The following is an 18,912-nucleotide window of genomic DNA, read 5'->3' on the forward strand; positions in this document are numbered from 1 at the left end:
CGAGGGTTAGCACGTGATGAAATGTCCAACATGCTAACCTCCGTAGCGCACCTTGATAAAAGGAGCCCTTAGTCTCTCAGATGCATCTCTAATGCTTATCTTAATAACTGCATTGTGCCAAAGAACATTTTCTTCTGGGGTTTATATAGGATGTATTGTATAGTGACAACTAGCAAGGTGTGCTTAGACATGTTTTAAATCAAGCCGTTGGCACTCAATATAGTTGGGATTATTTCTGCCACATTTTCTTGATCTCTGATTGCATCAATAGGTACTTGAGGATTTTTTCTTTCTCCTTCTCCATATATTATAGAGAATAATTGCCTGCTCCGTGCCATGCTTTCTGCCTTAAGCTTTTTGGTGGTTTATCATCATCAAGGAGTTAGAGTTGTGGAAAGTTGGAAGATATACCTCTTACTTGGCTACTCTCATCACCACAGAGCAGGTATCAAGTGGACACCGTCTACCAAAAACCAGAATACAGAGCTAAAAATGAAGCTTAAAGAAGGAAATTCTTCTGAATGAAAAGTACAGTCCTATCAAAAGGCGTACCTGTTTTCTTACAAGGACTTGTACAAATGAGGCATAAAAATAAAAACAAAAGAGGAGAATTTTTTGTTGATTGTGCTGCATTTTATTGGACCAACCTTGACATCTCAAGAAAGGATCCATGTGTTCTCAACAGGTGTAGGTTATCACCTTTTGATAACTGTCATTCTGGTTCCATCACAAGAAACCACCTTTGCCCCACCCTTTGTACTCTAGAGCACAGGTGTCAAAGTCGGTCCTCAAGGATTGCAATCCAGTTGGGTTTTCAGGATTTCCTCAATGAATATGCATGAGATCTATTAGCATACAATGAAAGCAGTGCATGCAAATAGATCTCATGCATATTCATTAGGGAAATTCTGAAAACCGGACTGGATTGCGGCCCTCGAGGACCGACTTTGACACCCATGCTCTAGAGAAAACCTCTACCAGTTTATTTTATATTATAGGAAGGATGGAATTTTTTTTTTTTTTTTTAATTTATACTTAATTATCAAGTAGGCCATCAAAATGTATAGAACTGACCTCACTCCCATTTGGTTGATTTTTATACAAGAAGATAGAGTATCCATCCCAAACTCTATTACTTGTTTATATTTTCCCTTGAGGTACCCACACTTAGAACTCATACCAGCATAAAGTAATTCCTTTTGAAAACTGGTTGTCTAACAAAATAACTAATCCATCTTTCCAGTGCAAAGGGTACAGTTGTCTGGACTATAGGTTTTATCCCCTTGTTGAAGGCATCATGCAGATTCTTCAGCTCTGCCTCCTTGTGTCACTGGGCAGTGCTCTTCTTCCTCAGTTCTTCCTTCTGCAAAGGTGTCTTCTGCTCTGCATCTGTTTTTTTATTTTTGGATTTTTTTTTTAAATCTGATTCTGGGAAGCTTTCTGTTGCCCAAGAAAACCCCTGTATTTCTGGAGGGCATCTCTATCTAGGAGAAAATACATATTCTATAATCAGAGATCTGTAGCTGGGGGTGGGGGAGCAACTCTTCTTTTAGAGCACCTGCCTAGCTGGCCTCCACTAATATTCTGGATAGCTCAGGGTTTGGTCTCCTAAGAGTGCGGCTTGCCCCTGTTTATTCAGGTACTTAAGCGCAGGCTGACTGGTCCCCATATTGGTTCTGAGGGATTTGCAGATGCCAGCTGCATCCCCCCCTCCCCCTAAAGACACATCTGGTGTTAATGGGGTTGAGGGTTTCAGGCTCTTGGAGTTTGACTAAAAGGTAGCCTGAAGAGACAAGCTTCTTGAAGATCTGAATGCCCGTCTGAGGCAGAAAATCTTCTCTAGATCCCAGCTGCTATGTGAAGCTGATGCAGGCAGGCACCTGACAAGATTGTAAGTACAGTCTATTACTCTCTTTGGGAGATATAGGAGGGGAGGGGGGGGGTCTGAAAATTAACATTTGGGGGGGTTCCTGGGGACAGGATTTAGGTCCCCAGCTCCAAAAATGCATTTTATGCATTCTTTTTGTCTTTTGATTTTGCTGTCCCAGGCTATTTTTACCATGAAATTGCGATCATGGCAGCCATCTTGGATTTTACGATCCATTTTAATCCACCTCCATCTACCTCAAAAACAATACAATTTGACTCAAAATCGATAGAAATAGACTCCTCAGTCTGTTTTCCCCCTATATCATGCCAAATTTGTAAAGAATGATTGGCGGAGGAGCATCCATGCGCCATGTGCTGCAGGGCATTTGAGGAGTGGAAGGAGCGCTGAGCTTAACCCCCTCTGGGCCCTCCAAAGAATTGGAGTTTCAGTCAGTTTGGTTGTTGGGTCAGAAAACCCTTCCAGAGCTTACAGAGCAACTTGGCATCGTCAGCGAAATGCAAGCACATAGATGCTTCTGAACCCATGAGGAGAAAGGATGTGGCCCTGCAGAGATCCTCAAGAGATCCAATGCAGGGCTTTAACTCTGAGTTTGTGAGTTTAATGTTTGAAGCTTATGAGGAGCTTCAGCATCTGGAGTTTACCAGGTGCTGGCTCGGGGGGAGGGGAGGTTCCTTTATGCAAGATTCGGTTTCTACGGCAGAGGGTAGATCTACAAGATCCAGAGGTCCAATCTGAGAAGGATTAGGAAGATGAGGAGTCGGGCTTGATGCCCCTGCTCTCCCAAAAGGACTCCGCAAGCTGGGAGGAGTCTGGGTTGCAAGCGGGCATGCATAGCCAGGACTCTGTGACAGCACAAGACCAAGGAGAGGACTCAACATCATATAGATTTTTTAAACTATCGGATTTAATGGAAGTTTTCATGGTTTCCGTGCAGGAGTTAGGCTTGGACCCCCATAGAAGTCAACAGCTCAAAATTCATTGTTAAGCAGTTCTAAGATCCAGTCAACATATTTTCCTTCGCATCCAAAAGTTGCCATGATGCTGACAGAGCATTGTGACGCATCGGAGGGCCATGGCCATGTCCAACTTATATTCGATGACTCCGAATTTTCAGCAGCTTTCTACAGATTCCTTGGTAGTGCAAGCTACTAAGCATACTTCACTTCCTAGTGAAGGTGGAGTCATCTTGAAGGATGCACAGGATTGAGACTTTAAGCTTGGGTCTTAAGACGGCAGCTGTGGCCCCATTTGTGGTGTGTGCTTGCCACAAGATGTGATGTCAGGCTCTGGCTGTGGAGGGTGCCTTACCCTATGTGGTGCTGTCAAGATCCATGTGCTGGAAAAGCATTTTCAGTTTTCGCCATGGCATCTCGTACCTTAACCAAGGGTAATGGTAGTGGCATACGTGTGCAAGGCAGGGATTCAGGTGCATCCACACTTGACCAATTGGCTAATCAGAACCCCGTTCAAGACAGCAGGACATGAATTAGTGGCACAAGTAGTACAGCTGCTGCAGGACATGGGGTGGCTCATCAGTTTCAAAAGGGTCATCTGGAACTGATTCAATACATGGAGGAAAGGGAATGGAACTTGTATACTGCCTTTTTGAGGTTTTACAATCATACTCAAAGTGGTTTTACATACAAGTACTTAAATCATTTTCTATATCTGATCTGGTAGGGCAGTGGAGGATTAAGTGACTTGCCCAGGGTCACAAGGAGAAAAATGGGGTTTGAACCCATGTCCTCAGGGTGCTGTGGCTGTAGCTCTAACCACTATACCACACTCTCCTCCTCAAAGCCTAGCTTAGAACAGGGAAGGGAATGGGGACTTCTACACCACCTTTTTGTGGCTTTAGCATTTCAAAGTTGGCACTGAAGGATTAAGTGACTTGCCCAGGGTCACAAGGAGCAGCATGAGGATTTGATCTCACAACCTCTGGGTACAGAGGCAGCAGCTCTACCAGTGAGCCAATTTCCTAAACAGCAGAGAACCGTGGTTTTCTTTCAGAGCTGTGCAAACTGAAGCTACAGCTTCAGATTCTGGACATACTGGCCATGTCAGCCCCCATGGTTTGGCACTACCTGAAGGGCTGAGATCAATGGTAGCTAACAGAGAAGTGGTCCCCTGGGTGAAAGCTCATCTATGCCATCTTCAGAATGCTGTGTTGTCCCGCTAGTCTCCAAAGTAGGACTCGCTCCAGATACCGTAACTCTAGATAGCAGAAGCACGTCACAGTTTACAGTGGTGGCTTCAGGGGAAACTCTATCCATGAGCGTGCCTCTTCGCATCTCATCTTAGAAAATACTGATGACAGATGCCAATCTGTATGACTGGGGAGGTAATTGCGAAGATCATCCGGAACTGGGCCGCTGGTTACTCTTGCAGAGAACATGGTCAATAAGAAGATTAGAACTCGGAGCCATTCGTCTAGTACTGCAGGCATTGGAGGCAATCCTGGAAAGCCAGGAGGTCAAAGTCTTCTCAGACAATGCCACAATGGTGGCTTAAATCAACAGACAGGGAGGCACCAAGAGTGCTCAATTGAAGCTGGAAGTGTAGTGTTTTGTTGGGAGGAAAATTATTTGCAGGCTCTAACGGCAGCTCATGTAGTGGGAGTGAGCAATGTCCAGGCAGACTATCTCGGTCACCAAACCCTAGATCTGGGAGAGTGATCCCTTTCTTAGGGGGCATTCAACAGTATTATGAAGTGCTGGGTGCAGCTAACTTTTGATCAGATGGCATCAGCAAAAAGCAAAAAAATCTCTTGGTACTTCAGCCACAGATTTGGCCTAGCAAGGTACATCCTTGGACCACACAGGAGCTCCTATATGTGTTTTCCCCAGGGCAGTCCGAAGAAATTGATGGAGAAATGACAGACCAGATTAAATGCAACTGCAAGGGAGGCAACACAGTTATCATGGGTGACTTCAATTATCCAGGGATAGACCGGAACCTAGGCACCTCCGGCTGCAGTAGGGAGATCAAGTTCATGGATGCTGTAGGCGATTGCTTCCTGGAACAACTTGTCAAGGAAAATAGAGGAAATGCAATTCTGGACTTAATTCTAAATGGACTACGAGGACTGGTGCAAAGTGTAGAAGTAGGGACGCTGGAAAGCAGTGATCACAATATGATCCGCTTCAACCTGGACACAGGGGCAAAACATTGATCCAAAATGATGGCCATGACACTGAACTTTCGAAAAGGGAATTACGAAGGGATGAGACTCATGGTGGGGAAGCAGATTAAGAAGAGGATAAGCACTGTAAAAACGCTAGAGCAAGCATGGTCCCTTTTTAAGGATACAGTCACCAAGGCACAAAATCTATATATACCGCATATCAACAAGGGATCCAAGAGGAAAAAGAACAAGGAACCAGCTCACTGTAACGGTGAAGGAAGCGATCAGAGACAAGAAGACTTTGTTTAAGGAATGGAAAAGATCAAAAACAGACGAAAACTGGAAAAAGCAAAAACATCATCAAAGCAGGTGCCATAAGGCAGTAAGAGGGGCCAAAAGAGACTACGAGGAAAATAGCCAAGGAGGCAAAAAACTTCAAGCCATTCTTTCGATATATTAAGGGGGAACGACCCGCAAAGGAAGCGGTGGGGCCGTTGGATGACCATGAAATAAAGGGAGTGCTAAAGGAGGACAAAGCCATCGCCAACAAACTGAACACATTTTTTGCGTCTGTATTTACTGATGAGGATATATGCAACATACCGGAAACCGACAGGCTATACACAGGAAACGAAGACAGGAAACTGACAGGGTTAACGGTCAGTCTAGAAGAGGTATGCAGGCAGATTGATAGGCTTAAAAACGATAAATCCCCGGGACCAGATGTCATCCATCTGAGGGTAATCAAGGAACTCAAAGGGGTTATAGCTGAACTGCTTCAACTAATACCCAATCTGTTGATCAAATCAGGAAGGGTTCTGGAAAACTGGAAAGTAGCGAATATTGCACTGATCTTTAAGAAAGGTTCGAGGGGAGATCCGGGAAACTACAGACCGGTGAGTCTGACCTCAGTACTGGGAAAGATGGTAGAGGAGCTGATAAAGGACCACATCATTGATCACCTTAACGGATACAATCTGATGAGGACCAGCCAGCACGGCTTCAGCAAGGGAAGATCTTGCTTGACGAACTTGCTGCACTTCTTCGAGGGTGTAAACAGGCAGATAGACAAGGGCAAACCGGTCAACATTGTATATCTGGATTTTCAGAAGGCGTTCGACAAGGTCTCGCATGAACGACTACTTCAAAAAATTGCGAGCCATGGAATCGAGGGTGAAATACTCACGTGGATTAAAAACTGGCTGGCGGATAGGAAACAGAGAGTGGGAGTAAATGGACAATACTCTGAGTGGAAAAACGTCCTGAGTGGAGTGCCGCAGGGTTCGGTGTTTGGACCCGTGCTCTTCAACATATTTATAAACGATCTGGAAATTGGTACAATGAGTGAGGTGATTAAATTTGCAGATGATACAAAGTTATTCAGAGTAGTGAAGACGCAGGAGGATTGTGAAGACCTGCAATGTGACATAAACACACTCAAGAAATGGGCCGCGACATGGCAAATGAGGTTTAACATGGATAAGTGTAAGGTGATGCATGTCGGTAACAAAAATCTTATACACTAATACAGGATATCCGGTGCAGTACTTGGAGAGACCCTCCAGGAAAGAGACTTGGGAGTACTGGTCGACAAGTCAATGAAGCCGTCTGCGCAATGCGTGGTGGCAGCAAAATGGGTGAACAGAATGCTAGGAATGATTAAGAAGGGGATCACGAACAGATCGGAGAAGGTTATCATGCCGCTGTACCGGGCCATGGTACACCCTCACCTGAAATACTGCGTCCAGCACTGGTCGGCGTACATGAAGAAGGACACAGTACTACTCGAAAGGGTCCAGAGAAGAGCGATTAAAATGGTTAAGGGGCTGGAGTAGTTGCCGTACAGTGAGAGATTAGAGAAACTGGGCCTCTTCTCCCTTGAAAAGAGGAGACTGAGAGGGGACATGATCGAAACATTCAAGATAATGAAGGGAATAGACTTAGTAGAGAAAGACAGACTGTTCACTCTCTCCAAGGTAGAGAGAACGAGAGGGTACTCTAAAGTTAAAAGGAGATAGATTCTGTACAAACGTAAGGAAGTTCTTCTTCACCCAGAGAGTGGTAGAAAACTGGAACGCTCTTCCGCAGTCTGTTATAGGGGAAAACCCCCTCCAGGGATTCAAGACAAAGTTAGACAAGTTCCTGCTGAACCAGAACATATGCAGGTAAGGCTAGTCTCAGTTAGGGCACTGCTCTTTGACCTAAGGCCGCTGCGTGAGCAGACTGCTGGGCACGATGGACCACTGGTCTGACCCAGCAGCGGCAATTCTTATGTTTATGTTAAAAGGTGGATTCCATATTTGGAAGCTCTCACTACCCGTATCTGATCCAAATTTCTCAATAACTTAGAAGTGTAACGGCCTTTGGCAGTGGTATGCATTGCCCGCTAAGAGGGTTTACTTCCCATTTATCGTTTCTAGCTTGGAGGAGGTGTTTACTTGGGTGAGAAAATTGACATTGTATGGTTTGATTGGTGTTCAAAGCTGCAATGTTTGGTTTATGTAATGCTGTTTCTACCTCTCTTGTATGACGTACTATGAAATACATTGACATCAATAAAGATATTCAAACATAAAACACACACACAGGGACACAAAAAACATCATGATAAAATTCATTCGCATGTTGTTTAATTAGATTATTTAGCAAGATATCTTATGGATTTTTTTTGGCTACGCAATCTTAACTCACACTGCACTTGAAAGATTAAAATGATCAGCACGTCACATAATCAATATGTTTAAGAATCTTTAACAATCACCTTGGAGCACTTTGGTTAACTGCATAGATAAGATGCTGCTGTAAATTGCTGAAACAATAGAAGTAATGCTGTAAAGCAAGATAAACAGAGCTATAAAAAGAAGCCAGGCCAGCGGGTGACTATAAAAGCCGTTAAAGCCGTGACCATTTAGACCCATGATATTTGTAGTCCATCAGTTTCTAACTGTTGTGCATTTGCATTAAGTAGCAAGTGACATTTACAGTGACTTTAATGAAGATGCATGTTTAATTTTTCCCTGGAAGACCACATACTTTCAATGTGCAATTAACATTGCAAGTTAAACAGATGGTAAAGTAAGGTAAGGGGGGAGGGTCTGGGAGGAAGAGAGCTTCAGAGTTCAGAGCTCACATACTAATGTTCTGTAAAGGGGATTTTATTGTCAGTACCTAAAGTTAGATTTGTGGGATATTTTTATATAGAACTATATGGGTTATAGCTATTACTCATTCTTCTAGTGTAGTTGTTGTCATCCCAGTTCTGAGGATATGCCCAGCAAGTTAGATTTCCAGGATATCCATAATGAATATAGATTAAGGGCCCCTTTTATCAAGCTTCACTAGAGGGTTTTAGTGTGGGCTGGTGTGATAAATTCTCCGACGCTTATAGAATTCTTATGAGTATTGGAGCATTTACCTCACCAGCCCATGCTAAAAACCTCTAGCGCAGCTTGATAAAAGGGACCCTAAGTTGGCAAAAAAAAAAACATTTTTTCAGAGAATAGTAGCCAGAGTTCTAATCCTAGTAAAGAGTTTTTAAAAATTGGTTAGGTTCTATACACAGCCCTGTCTCAAAATAGTCATATATCAAGTATTGCATGGAATCTTGCAGATTTTTTTCAATCATTTAGTAAAATCTCTACCTCAGGTAGATGTGGAGGGAGTTGCTGCCCAAATAGAAATAGATGATATTTCAAGGGATGTTCCAGTAGATCATATTTGTACAGCATTTAGACTAGTTGAGACGTGATGTAAAAATATATATTATTATGATTTTCTAAAGTAGCGGTCTCAAACATGTGACCCGTGGGCCGCATGTGGCCACCCCGGGACTATTTTGCGGCCCGCAATCTGTCCTAGACTAAAGCAGGGGTCTCCAATCTACTTCCCTTCCAACTGCCCTCCCCCAAGCCACCGCAATCGGGGAACAGGCCAGTGCCCGAGGTCTTACTTCTCCCTGCCCTTCCCCAAGCCACTACCATCGGGGAACAGGCCTCCACCGCCGCAATCGGGGAACAGGCCGCGCTGAGGTCTTAACTTTCCCTGTTTATCTTCCCCAGCTCGTAGCCGACCAATTCTCACCACTCGACGTCAATTCTAACGTCGGGGAGGAAGTTCCAGGCCAGCCAATCGCTGCCTGGCTGGCCCGAAAGTCCCTCCCCGACGTTAGAATTGACGTCGGGTGGCGAGAATTGGTCGGCCCCGCGCTGAGGAAGATAAACAGGGAGAGTTAAGACCTCGGCGTGGCCTGTTCCCTGATTGCGGCAGTGGCGACCTGTTCCCTGATGTTAGTGGCTTGGGGGAGGGCAGGGAGAAGTAAAGAAAGGGGCATGGAGAAAGAAAGACAGAAAGAAAGGGGGCACGGAGAGAGAAAGAAAGAAGGGGGCAGGGTGAAAGAAATAAAAAGTTGGGGGAGGGAAGGAAACAGATGCTAAACCAGGGGAAAGGAAGGAATGAGGGAGAGAAAGGAAAGAAAGAGATGTCAGACCATGGAAATAGGGACAGAAGAAGAGAAAGACAGAAGGGAAGGTAAGACATGGAAACGTAGATTTTGAAAAGAAAGCAGTTAATGCCAAAGATGGATGCAAGGCAGCAAGTGAAGATGGAGAGAAAACCAGTCAAAAGACAAGAAGACCCTGGAAACATAGTTAAATGCACAGAAAAATAAAGTCACCAGACAATAAAGGTAGGGAAAATGATTTTATTTTCAATATAGTAATTGAAATGTGTCAGTTTTGAGAAAGGAAAGATATTAAACTTTAAATGTGAGGGCTGCAGAAAAAAATAGGGTATTTGGAGGGCCACAGAAAAAATAGTTAATGACAATTTTGCATAAAGTAAAACTCTTTATAGTTTATAAATCTTTCCTTTAACTGTTAAAGGAAAGATTTATAAACTATAAAGAGTTTTACCTCATGAAGTTGTCATTTCTTTAATAAGACATTAACTATTTTTTTCTGCGGCCCTCCAAGTACCTACAAATCCAAAATGTGGCCCCACTAAGGGTTCGAGTTTGAGACCACTGTTCTAAAGGGAGTTGTATAATAAATCCTTGAGCTTCACGGTTGTTAATTACATTACATTACATGTTAGTTTGCTTACTAACACGAAGTGGTAGTTCAAAGGAAATGGGAATAATTATGTTGAACGCCTTACTAAAGGGTGAAGATTTAGAGCCCAAAGTTTGTCAAAATTATAGACCGGTAGCAAATCTTCCAACCCTGTTTAAAGTTATAGAAGCAATTGTAACATCTCAAGTACAGGAATATTTGGAGTGTTTTGATTTACTGGATCCTTTTCAATCGCGATTCTCTACACTCTGTAGTACTGAAACAGCTCTCCTGACACTTATGTCCAATGTAAGGAACTATTTTAATAAAAAATGTAGGAGTGTTGTTGATACAACTAGATTTATCGGCAGCATTTGATTTGTTTAATCATGATTTGCTTTTGGCTTTATTGGATAGAATGGGTGTAGGAAGGAATGTTTGGACATGGATGGAAGGCTTCCTTAAGAGGAGAAGTTTGCAAGTTAATTGGCAGAGAGATATCTCCAAACAATGGCAAATGACTAAAAGTGTTTTCCCTTATTCCCTATTTAGTTTACCGTATTTTTCGCTCCATAAGATGCACTTTTTTTCCACCCAAAAGTGAGTGGAAACCTCGGTGTGTCTTATGGAGCAAAGATACAATTTTTAAACCCCCCCTCCTTTTAAAACATGCCGCACCTTTTAAAACACCCTCATAACCGCCATCGCCATACTACCTGGTGGTCCAGTGTGTATCCCTCCCTCGCTAGTGGCGCACAGGTCAAGACCATGGAAGTCAGGAGCAAGCTTTCCGCGCTCCTGCTTGGGCCTGCACCGCTATCTGAATGGCTGTCATCAGTTTTCATGGGACTTGCGAGAACTGATGGCATCCATTCAGATAGAGCTGCAGGGCCAGGCGGGAGCACTTAAAGCTCGCACCTGACCTCTGCGCTCCTGACCTGTGCGCTGCTAGCGAGGGAGGGATACACGCTGGGCCACCAGGTACTAAACCAGCGGGCGGGTGTTTTAAAAGATGCGGTGGTGTGTTTTAAGAGGGGAGGGGGGTGTTTTAAAAGTACAGGGGGATGATTTAAAAGTATTGGGGGAGATTCCTACAGGGCTGGGTGGGTGACCATATTTTGGATGATGGTGTGCCTGCTGGGTCACCTGGTGGCTCCCCCTTCTCTCTCTTTCTTTCTTCTCTTTTCTCTTTCTTCTTTTTTTTTTTGTAGGTACTAGGAGACTTGTGTTTAGGGCATTTCATTTCTTTCTTCTGGGGCCTATAAGTGTCAAAAGCCCTGGGTTGCTGGGTTAGATCTTCTTTGAGGGCAATGCCTGAGTTGCTGCAAGGGGGGTGGGGGGAGGGAGCTGACAGATTTGGGGGGGGGGGGTTTCCTCTGCATTAATGATGATATCTCTATTTACTGGTTGTTATTTCAGTTTCTGGCAGTTGTATGCTTTATTGTTTATCATGCTGTTTGGTTTCTTTTTCTTTATCATCAATAAATTTTTATCATAAAAGTACTATGGGGGGATGATTTAAAAGTACTGGAAGGGTACTGGGGGTACGGGGGGATGATTTGAAAAGGTAGTGGAGGGTTATGGGGGGTATGATTAAAAAAGGTACTGGGAGTATAAAAAATTTAGTCGGCTGGGTCGGATCCCTCCTGTCCCAGCCTACCGCTAGACCATCAGAGGGGGAGACAGGGTACAGAGCCTGGCAGGGAGGGGGAACATGGTGCAGAGCTTGGCAAGGAGTGGGGGTTGGGTGCAGAGCCTGGCAGGGAGAATTTGGTTCTTGTTTTCCTCCTCTAAATCTAGGGTGGGTCTTATGGTCAGGTGCATCTTATGGAGCAAAAAATACGGTAATTTGTATTTGAGAGACTTAGATTTATTAACCCGGAAGAGAAATGTTGATTATTTTTTATGCTGATGATATTCTAATTTTTCCTGTACTATCTGATGTATCTTCAGTTAAGATCTTGATGAATATTGTATTTATAGATATTTTTAACTGGATGTCTCAGTGGATTAAAGTTAAATCCAGATAAGACAAATGTAATTTGGTTAAAACCATCCCATTTAATACGACAAAAAGGAAATCAGGTTGTTCCTATATAAACTAAACTAAAACTTAGCTTTGTATACCGGGCCATCAACTAAATAAGGAGCTCGACTAGGTTAACAATGATTTTAAAAAATACAAAAAAAGATGAAAAGAAGAAACAAGGTCAAGAGAAATATTAATGCGGATGAAACTTAATAACGTATGTGAAATTTAAAGAAGAAATTAAATTACTGAGGATTTAATTAGATGTTGGCCTAACAATGGAAACTCAGGTTAATAATCTGATTAGGAAAATCTGGTTCAAATTAAAATTGTTATATAGCATGAAACATTTCTTAGAGAGAAATTATTTACAGGTTATTGTCCAGTCTCTTGTACTTACTTCCATGGATTATTGTAATATTTTCTTGTTAGGTATTCCTGCTAAACAGATGAAATGACTGCAGATTATGCAGAATGTTGCAGCTAAATTAGTTTTAGAGGAAATAGAGATGATCATGCTACTCCGTTATTACATTGGCTGCCAACTACAGCAAGAATAGATTTTAAAAGTTTGATTTTTATTTTTAAAATTTTATATGGGTTATGTCCTAGTTATTTTACAGACGTGATAATTGTAAGCAAATCAACAAGAGATTTACGTCGTTCAGCAGAATTGTGGTTATCAATACCATCTGTTAGACTGTAGATTATTTTTCTCTAGAAAGAAAATGCTCCTGAGTAGAGTTGTAGAGCCATGGAATGTTTTACCCAATAAAATTAGAAATCTATCCAACACTGGGTTATTTAGAAAGACAAAGACATGGTTATTTTAGAAGTACCTTGATTGATTAAGATTGATGTTAATGATACTGTGAATATATATTACCTGTTAATGCTTATTTTAAAGGTACTCTGATTAAGATTGATGAAAATGATATTGTGGCATATTCTGTTATAAGAAAATATTCGATGTTATATATTTTGACTGTAAACCACTTGGAACTTTGTAGTTAAGTGGGCTATAAATGTGGAATTGAATTAAATAAAAAATTAAATTCAGCAGTATAGCACATTTAACTAGTGCTATTGTCAATTTAAAATTCAGCCTTCTGTTTTTCAGGCCTGATTTCAAACACAGTTGTTTAAAGGGATTAATCCCATCCTCTTGCACATTGCGGGTCAATGCAAACAGAAATAGAAGGCTGCTATTGAGATCTAAAATGCAGCTGGATTAGTTACAGGGAAGAAGTGAAATTCTGTTTAAATGTATCTTATGTTTTGAAAGTGGAACATTTGTGGTTCCAGATTAGTCCCCAGGGCCCATTAGTTCACTGTAAAGAAACCACTATTTATAAGTCAGCATAATTTATCATGACTTAATATAATTGTTTGAGATCTTGGAACAGAGATAATAGTGTTTATCCCTATTATGGTTCACCAGTTGAATATATCTTTGTTATACCTTAGATATTAGAGATCATGTGATGCTGTAAGCGGAGCAGGGCATGCTTGTTTGTAGCTGCTCAGGGCTGTCCCATGGATTGTACCTAATCTTCTTCTTTGCAAAGGACTGTGGCGGGTCTTCAAGTCTATTGTGGAGTGGGCCATCTATATGGACAAATATATTGTTTGGGCTTCAAAATATATTGTTTGGGCTTCAGAGGATATGCCACTCACTTGCAAAAACATGATAAAGGTAGCAGCGGGAAGGCCGCAGATGACAAGATGGCAGATACCAGGCAGCCGGAGCCCACGCAGCAGCCAGACCCTGATATGCATGTAGTTTGTGGAACACAAACTGCGCTTCATATTACTTTGCCTAGCCTAATTGAAAATTCATATTGATGGGCGCTGGAAAAGTTTTGACTCGGTCTCTGTGGCACAGGAATAACTTACTGCGAGGGTGGACTTAGTAGATGCTTAAAACAGAGCAACAGGAAAAACCTGGAAGACTAGGTTATGGCCATCTTTCCCTAAAAAAAAAGACTTTGTGTAAGATAGAAATGTTGGATAATTGAGTTTAAGGGAGGGCCTTGTCAGTAAATCTGTTTTACCCCTGCTTTTTTGACTTTGGGTGGGTGATTGCCAATAGCCTTAGAGACATATTGGTGTCTGAGGATATTAGGCCTTATTGAGCAGGGAGAGTTTAGTGGGGGGGGGGGGGAGAGATTTGGGTTGGGAATTTGGGTGGGTGTAGAGAACACAAGGGGATGCAAGAGTGCAGGATGAGTGGGGTAAGTGGAATGGAGACAAGCGGATATGAATAGGTTGTGTAAGTGTGGACTGTGATGTGTATGCAGAGAAAATGGAGTTTTGGGGAGAAGGCAGGGCACCCAAACTCCGATATCAGAGCCCATAGGTGCATCTACTATAACAAAAGTGTGCCAAGGTAAGAATAACATCTTGGAATGTGTGTGTTTGTTTATTTGGCATTTATAGACCGCATTTTGCTTTGACATCAGTGCGGTTTACATAAAAGCAATAAGGAAAGGACCACCATTTCATTAAAAAAAAAGATAAAATAACAAAAATAAAGTCTAATAGTGGCTGCAAAACGAGATCCTAAAAATATCTCTAAGGAAAAGCTAAAGTAAAAAGATAAGTTTTCAGAAGACCTCTAAATTTAGAATAAGATAATTCAGAACTGGCTTCAAGTTGAATGGAGTTCCATAAGAACATGACTGAAGCAAAAAAGGCAAAATTACAAGTAGATGTTAATTAAATGCACTGAAGGCAATAACAATTGATGAGCACTGGTTGATTTCAAATTCTGGACTGAACAATAAGGGACCAAAAGTTTTGACAAGTAACAAGGTTGGCCTGAACTTATAGCTTTAAATTCTAAAGTTAGAGCCTTATGGATCAGTCTAAATTTAACTGGAAGCCAATGAATTCTCCCATTAAATGAAGCAAGTTGTTAGCTCATTTGAAAAGACATGATGTAGACATAGCTTCCTTACAAGAGACCATATTAACAGATGTTGATCACTTAAAATTGAGATCAGGCTGGGTGGGAGAGATTTACTGTTCTTCCACTGCGCACAAGAAAGGGAGAGTTGCTGTATTAATTAGTAAGCAACTAAAATGCCAAACTAAACTGTTTTTGAAAGATCTCTATGGAAGATATTTGCTACTTCAAGTAGCTCTCTGTAGCTTGAGCTTTAACCTATTGGTGGTGTACACCCCTAGTACCTATAAGCAAGTGTTAATTGATTAAAACTGCTCTGATTCATGATACTTGCCTTCTGATGTTGGCAAGAGGACCTGAATCAGGTATTGGATCCTCAGCTAGATAAGTCATCGACAAATCATACTGCCTTGGGGAAGCACAAGTGGGTGCCTTTTTTCTGTACCTTTTCGGATCTGGTGGATCCACGGCGCCTTGCACCCATTAGAACGTGATTACATGCACCTGTCTAGATCTCACGCAACTTGATCTCACAAACTACATCCTAGTGCTATTTCCCTCAGTCCTAGCAGCGACCATACACCCCCTGGCCTTCTTAGGTCATGCAATGATGCTTTTAGATTTGGAGCTTAGACGCAGGAGGGGACAGTGGTTAGAAGTTCACGGCATATCTGTATGAGGATGCACACTTCCAGCAATATTTGGTAAAAAAGTGGACAGATTGCCATTATTATAATAGTCAACACGAGGACAATCCAATATTATATTGGAAGGCATTGAAGGCTGTCTTGTGAGGGGACGTGATTGTCTACATGGCAGCACACAACCATCATATACTATAACAGCAGGGTATTATAATGCTAGAGAAAGAATTAAAGCAAGCAAAGCATAATTATCTTCAGCACCTCATGCTGGTGCACAAAAAAACAATATTAGCCAAGCAGGCAGCTCTCAACATACTACTCCATGACAGAGCAAAGCAACAGGCCATTTATTAGCAAGTCTAAGACCTGATTGGGCACTTGCATGATTTCAGCCCTGCAACTAAACAGAGGGCTTGACTTTAGCAAGACAGACCATATTGCAAAGGCCTTTAGGGATTATTTCTCAGACCTTTACACTGCAAATCCAAGCAGGATGTCGCCCTCTCTAGATTTACACTAAGCATTTTGGACATGCTCAACACATCTCTAAGAGCATTGGAGATTCAGCAGGCTATTCAAAAGCTGAAATTGTGCACAGCACCTAGACCAGACGGCTTTTCTGGAGAATACTATAAATTTCTCAAGCAACATGTGATGGGTCCCCTGGTAAGCTATTACATGCAATCTATAACGTCCTCGGCTTTTCCTGTAACATCCTTGGCTTTTCCCAGGGGATCTAATGAAGCAGTAATTACTTTAATACCCAAACCTGGGAAAACCCCTCTCCTTGTAGACTTCTATCGTCCACTTTCATAAATGTAGATGTAAAAATTATTTCGAAGGTTTTGGTGCACCGGATGGCTACTTTATCTCCCCCAGTTGATACGCGAGGAGCAAGTGGGTTTCATGTGGGGTCGCCACTTGGTTGCAAATGTCTGTAAAGTGATCATAGAGTTGGCCAGGTTTGTTGGTACTGTCTATTAAAGATAAATATACTGTATGTGTCACAATCTAAGAAAAGGGACCAAGTCTTAGTGCACGCTTACTTGAGAAATGAGGCAACAGTGCCAGTTTGTTTCTATTTATTTGTTGAATTATATTGTTAATTGAAATGGTATATCAGATTAAATGATAAAAAGAGGTGGATTGTTGCATTTGAATCAGTATCTTCTTGATTACTTAGCCAGCTGAGTAACTCAATTTCTAAGACTTGGTCCCTTTTCTTGGATTATGACATACATTATTTCCTAAAAGAAACTCTCAAACAAGAAAGGATGTCCAAAAAATATATACACCTAAATTATATCCCAATGTCTACCCAGTACTACAGACATGCATTCATCAAAAAATGGAGAAAAGACTTCAGTGTCTAATAGGGGTGCAAAACAATCACTACCCATATAGACAAGCAACTCTCAAAATATCAACTTTGAGACAAGCAGACACATCCTTGGTCAAAAACTCCAAGATAAGTGGAAAAAATATCACACACTAACACACTATCATAAACTTTTGTATTATATAAAAAAATATTGCACTTATCTTTGTAAATGTAGTATTCACAATAGTCTTCATAGTGGTAACTGGGATGTAGAAGCAGGACCAAACCCGCACAGTAGAGCATGAGCCAAAACACAGCGGCTGAAAACTCCTCACCGCTGGCAAAATACCTCCACAGTTTCCAACAGGGTTCCCTGTTTCGATACCAAGCTTCATCAGGGGATTGAGCATAAGTAAACCCGCTTCACCTCAATCCCCTGATGAAGCTTGGTTGGAAACTGGGGAGGAGCTGCCATGTGCTACTTGGAAGACCATAAGAATTGCCATAATGGGACAGAGCGAAGGTCCTTCAAGTCCAGCATCCTGTTTCTAACAGTGGTCAACCCAAGTCACAAGTATTTAGCTAGATCCCAAGCAGTAAAACAGATATTAGGCTGCTTATTCTAGGAATAAGCAGTGGATTTCCCAAAGCCAGATGGCCTATGGATTTTTCCTATAGGAAATTATCTAAACCTTTTGTAAACACTACTAAGCTAACTGATTTCACCACTTTCTCTGGCAATGAATTCCAGAGTTTAATTACACGTTGTGTGAAGAAATATATTTTCTCCAATTTGTTTAAAATCTACTACTTAATAGCTTCATCGCATGTCCCCTAGTCCTAGTATTTTTGGAAAAAGTAAACAAGCGATTCACATCTACCCTCTCCACTACACTCTATATTTTATAGACCTCTGTCATGTAACCCCTGAGCCATCTCTTCTCCAAGCTGAAGACCCTAGCTGCTTTAGCCTTTCCTCATAGGGAAGTTGTCCCATCCCTTTTATCATTTTTGTTGCCCTTTGTACATTTTTCAATTCTTTTTTGAGATTTGGTGACCAAAATTGCACACAGTATTTGAGGTGTGTCCGTACCGTACAGCGATACAAGGGCATTCTAAAATTTTCATCTTTGTTTTCCATTCTTTTCCTGATAATTCCTAACATTCTATTTGCTTTCTTAGCCACCTCTGTACATTGATGTCTTTGACGATGACACCTAGATCCTTTTACTGGCCAGGGACTCTTAACATCGAAACTTGCATCATGGAACTGTAGTTCGGGTTTCTCTTTCCCACATGCATCATTTTGCATTTACTCACATTAAACGTCATTTTGAAGCCCAGTCTCACAAGGTTCTCTTGCAATTTTTACAATCCTCTTGCGATTTAACAACTTTAAACAACTTTGTGTCAACAGCAAAAAAAATTTTTTTCATATTTAATTTTTTATTGAAATTTTCTTGTTTACATACCAAACTCAACAACAATAAAGCATAGAACAGCAGACCACGCAAGGACATCCATGTTAATCCTTCACGGAGACCTAAGAGATCCAAACCTCCCATCAAAAGACCCTCCCCTCCTGAACCCACCATTCCTGTCAACAGCAAATGTAATTATCTCACTAGTTATTCCCATCTCTAGTTCGTGTCTGTCTGTCCAAGTTAGATTGTTAGCTCTTCCGAGTAGGGATTGTCTATAAATGTCAAAATGTATAGTGCTGTGTATGCCTTTCAGCGCTATATAAGTGATAAGTAGTAGTAGTATGTTAAAAAGCAGTGGTCCCTAAAAATCATATTTCTGCATCTCAATGACCATGAATTTGGACTTGGAAGATGAGATGTACAGCATCAGCATCTATGAGACAAACATGGGTTTTTTTTGTTACATAGAAGTTTCTGGACCCCTGTTCGTTTACAAAAATTAGACAGTTCTAAATCTAATAGA

At 41.7% G+C, this 18,912-nt stretch overlaps 1 protein-coding gene across 4 annotated transcripts in view; it reads left to right on the plus strand.

Moving 5' to 3' along the window:
• The window catches only part of AGTPBP1 (ATP/GTP binding protein 1), a 325,031-nt gene that overhangs the window by 291,473 nt on the left and 14,646 nt on the right, over positions 1 to 18,912 (plus strand). Inside the window, exon 27 of one of the 4 annotated variants that reach the window (XM_033927801.1) lies at positions 314 to 500. The exons of the other annotated variants lie outside the window; for them this stretch is intronic. Coding sequence (XP_033783692.1) covers positions 314 to 320 — 7 coding nt within the window. The 3' untranslated portion in view covers positions 321 to 500. Of the gene's footprint in view, positions 1 to 313; positions 501 to 18,912 lie in introns of those variants that run through there. 4 annotated transcript variants of the gene reach the window in all.

The sequence above is a fragment of the Geotrypetes seraphini genome, chromosome 1, assembly GCF_902459505.1.
Source record: "Geotrypetes seraphini chromosome 1, aGeoSer1.1, whole genome shotgun sequence".
NCBI classification, from domain to species: domain Eukaryota; kingdom Metazoa; phylum Chordata; class Amphibia; order Gymnophiona; family Dermophiidae; genus Geotrypetes; species Geotrypetes seraphini.